This window comes from Eumetopias jubatus, unplaced genomic scaffold (genome assembly GCF_037043125.1).
Source record: "Eumetopias jubatus isolate StellerSeaLion01/CBP00866 unplaced genomic scaffold, mEumJub1_p1.0 scaffold_10, whole genome shotgun sequence".
NCBI classification, from domain to species: domain Eukaryota; kingdom Metazoa; phylum Chordata; class Mammalia; order Carnivora; family Otariidae; genus Eumetopias; species Eumetopias jubatus.
The window spans coordinates 80,028,305-80,036,046 of NW_028274816.1; the positions used below are offsets into that span (position 1 = coordinate 80,028,305).

At 60.2% G+C, this 7,742-nt stretch overlaps 1 protein-coding gene across 1 annotated transcript; it reads left to right on the forward strand.

Annotated features, from left to right (window-relative positions):
* Positions 1–1,099: 1,099 nt before the first annotated feature.
* Positions 1,100–3,414, forward strand: FBXO39 (F-box protein 39). The gene is made up of 3 exons (XM_028124818.2): positions 1,100–2,125; positions 2,854–3,030; positions 3,286–3,414. Exons 1-3 carry the CDS (start codon positions 1,100–1,102, stop codon positions 3,412–3,414), a joined length of 1,332 nt encoding a protein of 443 aa, XP_027980619.1.
* Positions 3,415–7,742: the final 4,328 nt, after the last annotated feature.

Below are 7,742 nucleotides of genomic sequence, written 5' to 3' on the forward strand. Positions count from 1 at the left end.
TGCTGTGTGACCATAGGCAAGCCCCTTCACCTCCCTGGGCCTCAGTTTCCATCTGTAAAGAAGTAATTCTCAGAGTTCCTCCAGCCCTGCCTTTTTAGGCGCTACGTAATTTTGGGCCACTTGGTAATGTAGCCACTGAAAGCGTTGTGGAGCGGTAGGGCTTGCACCTTGAAGACGGGGGGCTTTGGAAGTGGTAAAGGGAAGAAGGAGAGTTTTCAGGCCGGGGAAGCACTGAAAGCAGAAGGTCACAAAGGCTTCGGCAGATAGCTGTAGAAAAGGCTAAGGGCTCATTGGCCTGGCTGTGCGCCAGCCTCCCTAGCCTGGTAGGGGGAGCACGTGCAAAACCCAAGCATCATCATGTTGCCCTTCCTCAGAAGACACTCTTCTTCTGAGAGGCCAGCTCAGAGACCTTCCAGCGCTCCCTGCCTCGTTACCCAGTTTCCAAATCGTGTCCTGCGAAAAACCCACAAACCCACCCATTCCTGCAGTCCCGCTGCCCTAGCCCCAGGCTCGGAGCCTGAGCTCTGCTCTGGGCCATCCTTCTTCCTCCTGCCTGGAGGGCCCTTTCTGTACCTCAAGACTGACGGCATCGCTTCCGAACAGGTTGACCTTGCCTGGCCCAGTGCCTCGGTTCCTTCTCTACCACCACCAGGCCAAGCTGGTCGGCTTCACAGCTCCTACTCACCCTGCAAAGCCCCACTCGGGTGTCACCTCCTCTGAGCAAGCCCGTCTACTTCCTCCTTCCCCAGACAGAATTAACCAGCCCCCGTTTGTGCCCCCTGCACCGCGATCATGCCCGAGCCTTCTTGCTTCTCCCGCTGTGCTGTAACTGAGTCCTGGGTGCAACCCCGGGAGACCCCCAAGGACCGAGTCTTTGCATATGTGCCCCTGCAAGCCGGATCCATGACTGTCCCCGCCTGCGCGGGCCCAGGGCCTGCTACCCATGCAGAGTGTCGAGTTCATTCGGCTGGGTCTAATTTCCGTTTGGTAATAATGGTTCTTCCTTTCTATTCCCCACAGAAAACGAGTGGTTGCTTTTCTTTTCTCATTTTTGAAAGCCCTGCCTACCACACAGCTGCTCTGGACATCCAGTTCCTTGATGGATGAAGACAGCCAACCGATCCAGCCCCAAGACCAGAGCTGCTGGGCCAGTCTGCCTGATGTGTGCCTGCGTCGTGTTTTCTGGTGGCTGGGAGACAGGGACCGGTCCAGAGCCGCCCTGGTCTGCAGAAAGTGGAACCAGATGATGTTCTCGGCTGACCTCTGGCGATACAGGACCATCACGTTCAGCGGGAGGCCCTCCAGGGTACATGCGTCTGAATTCGAGTCAGCTCTTTGGTACGTCAAGAAGTTTGGTCGTTATCTGGAGCACCTGGAGATCAAATTTCTGAACCCTTACAACGCCATTCTGACCAAGAAGTTCCAGGTCACCATGCGAGGCCTCCTGTCGTGTCTAGGCAAGAGCAACAACCGTCTGAAATCTCTGTCCGTCCAGCAACTGGAGCTGGACCGCCTGGTCTGGAGGAACAGCATCCGGAGCTCCTTCATCAAAAGCTTGAGCTTCTTCTTAAAGAAAGTGGGCAAGCACCTGGACTACCTCAACCTGAAGGGGGCCCGGCTGACCGTGGAGCAGGGCTGCGTGGTGCTCAACTCCCTGAGCTACTTGCGGAGTGAGAGCGTGGTGTCACAGCTCAACATCGAGGACTACTTCAGCCACCACCTGGCTGTGTACAGCAGTGCCCAGTTCACCAGGACCATGGCCACATTCCACAGCCTGGCGTCCCTGACGCTCAATTACAACTGCATCTCGGACGAGCTGCTCGAGAACCTGTGCGAGAACAATGCCAGGACCCTCTGGACCATGAACATCAAATGCCACATCCACGACCCCCACGGGCAGGTCATCTGGGGCATGTCCTGGGCCAAGCTGGCCAGGCACGCCACCAACCTGAAGGTGAACTTCTTCTTTGAGCGGGTCATGAAGTACGAGCGCCTGGCCCGGATCCTCTTGCAGGAGATCCCAATCCGGAGCCTCAGCCTGAGGAGCTGCTACTTCAGTGACCCCGACTGGTCGATGAGGCCCACGCTCACGGATCTCCTGCCCACCTTCCGGCACACTCTGCAGGTGGGTGGGGCCCGAGGGCCGGGAGGCTGGTGGGGAGCGGCCACCGCTCAGGTCACCGGCTTCCCCAGGGGAGAGGCTCCCGGTGGGGCCGGCATGCACTGGGTCCACCCTGAGGTTCTGGGAAATGCTACCAGGCTAACAGAGCAGCGTCCCCAGGCCCCCCAGGATCATGGTGGGTGACGGCAGCGCACTTCTCTGCGTGGAACACAAGGGAGTCTCTGGCTGGCTGCCAACCGAGGAAAGCCCCTGTGTGCCCCTTCTGAGCAAGAAGGGGCCCCCACGGGGGACGGCAGGCCCCCCCACCTCCCAGCAGCACAGGAAACAGAGAGTCCAAACCAGACAGACCGAATCACTGAGGAGCACCAAGGGGTGGGCTGTTCTCTAGCCGACCAGCTTCCCCGTCTATAAAACCAGAATCGTTTTGTCCTTCCCAAGGGCCGCGCAGAAGGCTGGGGGATTGATATCCGTTGCTACAAATACCACCAGCAGGGGGCTCGAGGGGCAGTGGCTGGCCAGGTGCCTGGCCAGTTGGCGGCAGGGCTGGGACCAGCGCCGTGGTCTCTGAACCCCAGATGCATCTTGCCAAGTTGGATGGAGTCACCCGCGTGTCCCCGTCTCTTCCCTGCAGCCTGGGGACCACCGTCAGCTGGGCCATGGGGCTGCAGCAGAATGACCCAGCCAGTTCCAGCATCTCTGCCCACCCCATCTCCCCTCTGGTACTTTTCCAGAAACTGACGTTCGAGTTCAACAACAACCACGAGTCCCTGGATGAGGAGCTGCACCTCCTGGTCTTGTCCTGTAGGAAGCTGTTCTACTTCAAGATCTGGGCTTTCCTGGACGTCAGGTTTGTGGAGCGGATCCTGAAGAGTCAGGAGGAAGGGCAGTGTTCCCTGCGCACTCTCAAGGTAGGGCCCCTGGCTCCCGGGCCTAGAGCAGGTGGCGGGGGTGCATCTGGCGTCAGGGTCAGGCGTGCGGCTGGGCGGCCGGACGGGCAGCGCGTCCCCCTCGTGTGTGCCCTGGGGGTTTGCTTCCCGGGAGGGAACCCGGAGCTCCCTTCCTCAGCGGCTGGGTTTGGGCCGGCCGTGCATGTCCCGGGCTGGGGTGGGCGCGGTGCCGCGGGGCACAGCCCCACCGTGTGCGCTGTGTCTGTGCTGGTGCAGGTAAGAATTTACACGAACAGGTACGAGACCAATGACGAGGACAGGACCCTGCGCGAGATCCACAGGAGGTACAGAAAGCTCATCGACGCGGAGCTCAACTACTTCGTCATCGCGTACCCCATGATGTAGCGAGTGCTCTGTGAGGGAGGCCCCGGCGCCCACCCCTCCCCCTTCCTCCAGGCTCCTTTTTGCCAGTTCAACCCCAGCTGACGCCCGGAAGGCTGGGATCGCTGGTGGTGGGACCTTAAAGTGCTATCTTTACCAACGACCCAGGGCTGGCCTCTCCTCTGTCCTGTGGCTCTGCTTTTTCACACCCTCCCTCAGGCACTCGGAGTTGTCCCTCACCACCTCACTCCCAGCACACAGCTGGGGGCAAATGCCCGCTGTCCCTGGTGACCCGCGGGAGCCCCCGGCGCTGGTGCCGCCTGCCCAGGTGGCAGTGTGCCCGCAGGTCCTCCAAGAGGCGGGGACGTTCCCGCTTGTCCATGCAGCCTGCTCCGAGCCAGAAGGGGCTCCTGACTCCCGCGTGGTGGTCTCCCAAGTGATGTCTTGTTGTTAAAATAGTTTGACCCGTGGATCCCCTGACCACAGGTCTGGAGGACACGGAGACTCCCCCGACCGGGGAGCGGAAGCAGGACCCGGCGCAGCCGAGTCCCCTGGGAAAATGCCGCGCGCATGAGGCCCGTAAACCCAGTGGTAGATGGAGCCAGCCACAGACTCGTGACCTCCGTGGGCCACAGCCTCCGGTTCACGCCCGTCCTTTTCCCACGTGCCACGCCCGGCTGTGGGTCTGCAAAGAGCAGCAGGTTCTGGGAGGAAACACGCAGAACTTCGACGTGGTCTTGACCCCGTCGATGAACAGGATGTGCATTCTGCCGCCCTGGTGTCTCCTCCAGGCTGCTGGGGGGAGGGGAAGCAGCCCTGGGGACAGATGGGGGCCACCTCCTCTGAATTTCCAGCCGGGTAAGGAAAGGGGGACCGTGGTCCCCGGAGGTGCTACACCATTACCCACAGGCAAAGTTACAACCAAAGGGCAGTTCTTGTTTTTGAAAAGACTCTCAGAGAGGGGCCTTCGACTGCGGGCTGAAGGGTCCTGAAACCACGCTGATTGCTGTGACCCTGAGTTCTGTGCCCCATTCAGGCCTTAGTTGCTAAGGTCCCTAACACACAAATAAAGCTGGGATGGGGTCCCGGACACTGAACCTAAGTGTCAATGGCCACATTCGTGCCTTGGGTGCGTATCGGCCTCCCTGGGGGCCAGCTTCTCTGTTGCACGTGGAGAAGGGAGCGCACGCCCCATGGAGTCTGCCTCGGGGAATGGTGATTTAATGCGTGTTCCTCCGTGCATAAGCCTGCCCCTAGGTGTTCCACAGATGGTGGCTTTCGTGGTGTTTAATGAGGAAACAGCCTCAGAAAAGGGGGCGGCTTCCCAGGGGTCACGCAGGTGTTTCAGCACCGGGACTCTCCCTCCCGCCCCAGCACTCCGTGGCACGCTCCGTGCGTGCGGGGTGTGGGGCACAGCCTCCCTGAACCCCCCACAACGGCTCTGGCAGGTGGAGACTGTCCCCCCTCTTTCAGAGCTAAGAAAATGGGGCTTAGCAAGGCGAACCTGCCCAAGGTCAGTCGCCCAGGAAGCGCAAGAAGTGTGTCAAAGCCACCCCGAGTCCACGGCCATTCTCTTAATGACCACTGACCGCCTCCCATGGCAAGGAGATTTGGAGTCGGATCTGCAACCTGTGTGAAGCGCAAGAGCGCTCGAAAGAATCGTGAAAACCTCCGTTTACTATGTTTAGCTTAGAAATGCTGCAGTGTGAGATGGAGTTCTCAAGAACCAAGCTTTCTGAGTAAAACAGATATGAATACAACAACCTTTATGACCTTGTTAGAAAGACGGATGTCACTGTCCCAGAAAAAATGTCACCCAGTGTAACCTGATAGAAACAATCTTTCATAAACACAAACACCCCTCTTGGTGGGTGCCTCCCCCTTCCTGCCTCCCGCCCAGACACCCCCCAGAGAGGGCGCTCACGGAAACTTCCACTCACTGGCCGAGCATTGCCGTGTGAGAAATCTGCCCGGCTTCCCTGGGTGGTGCTTGGATAATTAATCTGGTTCCCATTCCTCCACATTTGGCAAAGTACAGGTTGGAAAAAACCCAGCCTGGGCCCAAACCCACCCACTCGCTGTTCATTGAGTGAATGAAGACTTTGTCGAGGTGTGACTCCACCTTTGTTTGCAGCAACTCATTATTCCAAAGTCCTGTTTTGTCTTGGCCCATCTTACGAGCAATAAGACATGTCCTTCCTTAAGCAGCAAGACACGCCCCAATGTCATGGACACCATGCACAACTGATGTGGCCAAGCCTACCGTGTCCCGTCAGACCACAGGCTTACTAGCCAGGCTTCATTTGTCTTGCCAGTGGGGCAACTGAAGCTCTGGGAGGTGGACCAACCTGTCAGGGCCACACCCCAGGCAAATCCGAACCAGGGGGAGCCACTGAGCCCCCCCAGAGCTGTGTCCACAAGAAAGGGTTCCCACAGAGTCCTCACCCCCTGCTGGCCTCATCCCCAGGGACAGGCCCCATAATCCTGCACAATCCCATAATCAGCACAAGCTCAGATCTGTCTTCTAAGCCGGGGAGGGGCACTGGGACCCCTCCAAGCTAGAGCAGGAGAGCACCCAGCAACGTCCCTAGGTCGTCGGCCTGAGAGGGCTGCATATTTGCTCAGCACCCAGAGGTGACACTCAGCACCGGGGAGGTAACGCTCAGCACCGGGGAGGTGACGCTCAGCACCCGGGAGGTGACGCTCGGCACCGGGGAGGTGACGCTCGGCACCCGGGAGGTGACGCTCGGCACCGGGGAGGTGACGCTCGGCACCCGGGAGGTGACGCTCGACACCGGGGAGGTGACGCTCGGCACCTGGGTGGGCAGCACAGCTTGGCATGAAGCTGATGCCCTCAGCCTCGGAGAGGGCCTCTCCACCCCAGGTTAGGGGCACCCCTTGCTGATAGCACAGACTCTCTGGACTTAGACAGTAAACCTCCTGGGAGTGGGGACCACGTCTGAGACTGTCTGTGCCTCAAGACACCACGAGTGGAGCCTGGCGGCCAGACACAGAGACCGTCAAAGATGGGAAGGGGTCTGGGCCATCCGGCCAATTGTCCCTTTACAGGTGACCCTAGGAGTGGGAGGAGCTTGGCCGACCCCAGGCGTGGGTCACCCCTAAGCACGGGGAGCCGAATGTTAGCACAGAGTGTTGCAGCGGCTCCACAGGAGGGCCCATGGAAGGTGCCCCTTGGATGTCAGGAGTGAGGGCACGGCCGTGGGCCTCCCTGGGACAGCGGGAGGCTGTGGGAGGGGCCGAACCACCCTGAGTGTGGGACACGGACGAGAAATGCAGCCCCAGCTGCGGCTACTGCTTCGCAGAAATGACGTGGGTACGGGGTGGGGGCTGTGCCCACGGCTCGCTCAGCCCACGGAGCCCCACGGGCTGGGTGTGACGGGAACCTCAACCCAGCTGTCTCCAGAACCTACAGTCCAACCACTGACTTGAATCTGCGGCAGGAACGGGAGGATGTTTTCCTCTTTGGCTTTACTGTTACTTGAGAACGGAGAAAGAAAAATACTCCCAGTGATTATTAATCGATCTGGAGACCAACACCTCTCTGTTTACACTCAGGAGGGAAAACAATAGCCAAAATCCTCCCCGTGCCCTCCTGGTGCTAAAGGAGGCACCTCCCTGTCTCCCTCCGTGGCAGCCGCCCAGACCCACCTGCCCTGAGCAGCCCCCACCCTGCAGCCGACAAGGGCCCACGGTGCCCCTGCCAACCGGTGAACCGTGAGCGTCCCTGCCCCCCGCACCCCATGACCCCAGACTGTAGCCGCCTGGCCCACCGGCTCCCCAGGCCCCACCACTCGGCTGACTTCCTGGGGGCTGGACGGCCCTCTGGCCCCGTGTGTCCTCTTCACGTCTCCCAGCAGAAAGGGGCCCAGAGATGCCTGCAGGTGCCAGGCAGCTGGGGGCTCTGGCGTCAGGGCTCCCATCTGCTCTCTGTAAGACTTGAAGGGGGGTCTGAGTCAGCAGCGCCCGCATGGTCTCCCAGGGAAGGGGAATCGGGACAGCCAAGGGGTATCCGGTGCCTGTGACGAGGAAGACGGGCGCGTCTCCAGAGGGGAACCAGACCCGCACTCAGCGGAATGTGAAGGAAGGAAGGGTCCTGCACTGCCCCCCGGCTGCAAGTCCGTCATGTGGAGGAATGGCCCGCGCGGACAGACGCAGGGCTACGCGGGGATGTAACTCAAGCCAGCACTGCCCACCAGCAGCACGGAGCCATCCCCCCAAACCCTCAAGCCACACCCGGGGTTCCAGGCCCTGCCTGCAGTCGGCCTCCCTGAAATGAGAGTTCTGCACCCGATTGTGACACGGTTTACTCAGCGTCTGCCCCACGGGTGCTG

Excerpts from the sequence above, each read along its gene's own strand:
- FBXO39 (XM_028124818.2), top strand. The coding sequence starts at position 1,100 with ATGGATGAAGACAGCCAACCGATCCAGCCCCAAGACCAGAGCTGCTGG. Across the intron at positions 2,126-2,853 it reads CCTTCCGGCACACTCTGCAG|AAACTGACGTTCGAGTTCAA; the intron begins GTGGGTGGGGCC and ends GTACTTTTCCAG. Across the intron at positions 3,031-3,285 it reads GTTCCCTGCGCACTCTCAAG|GTAAGAATTTACACGAACAG; the intron begins GTAGGGCCCCTG and ends GTGCTGGTGCAG.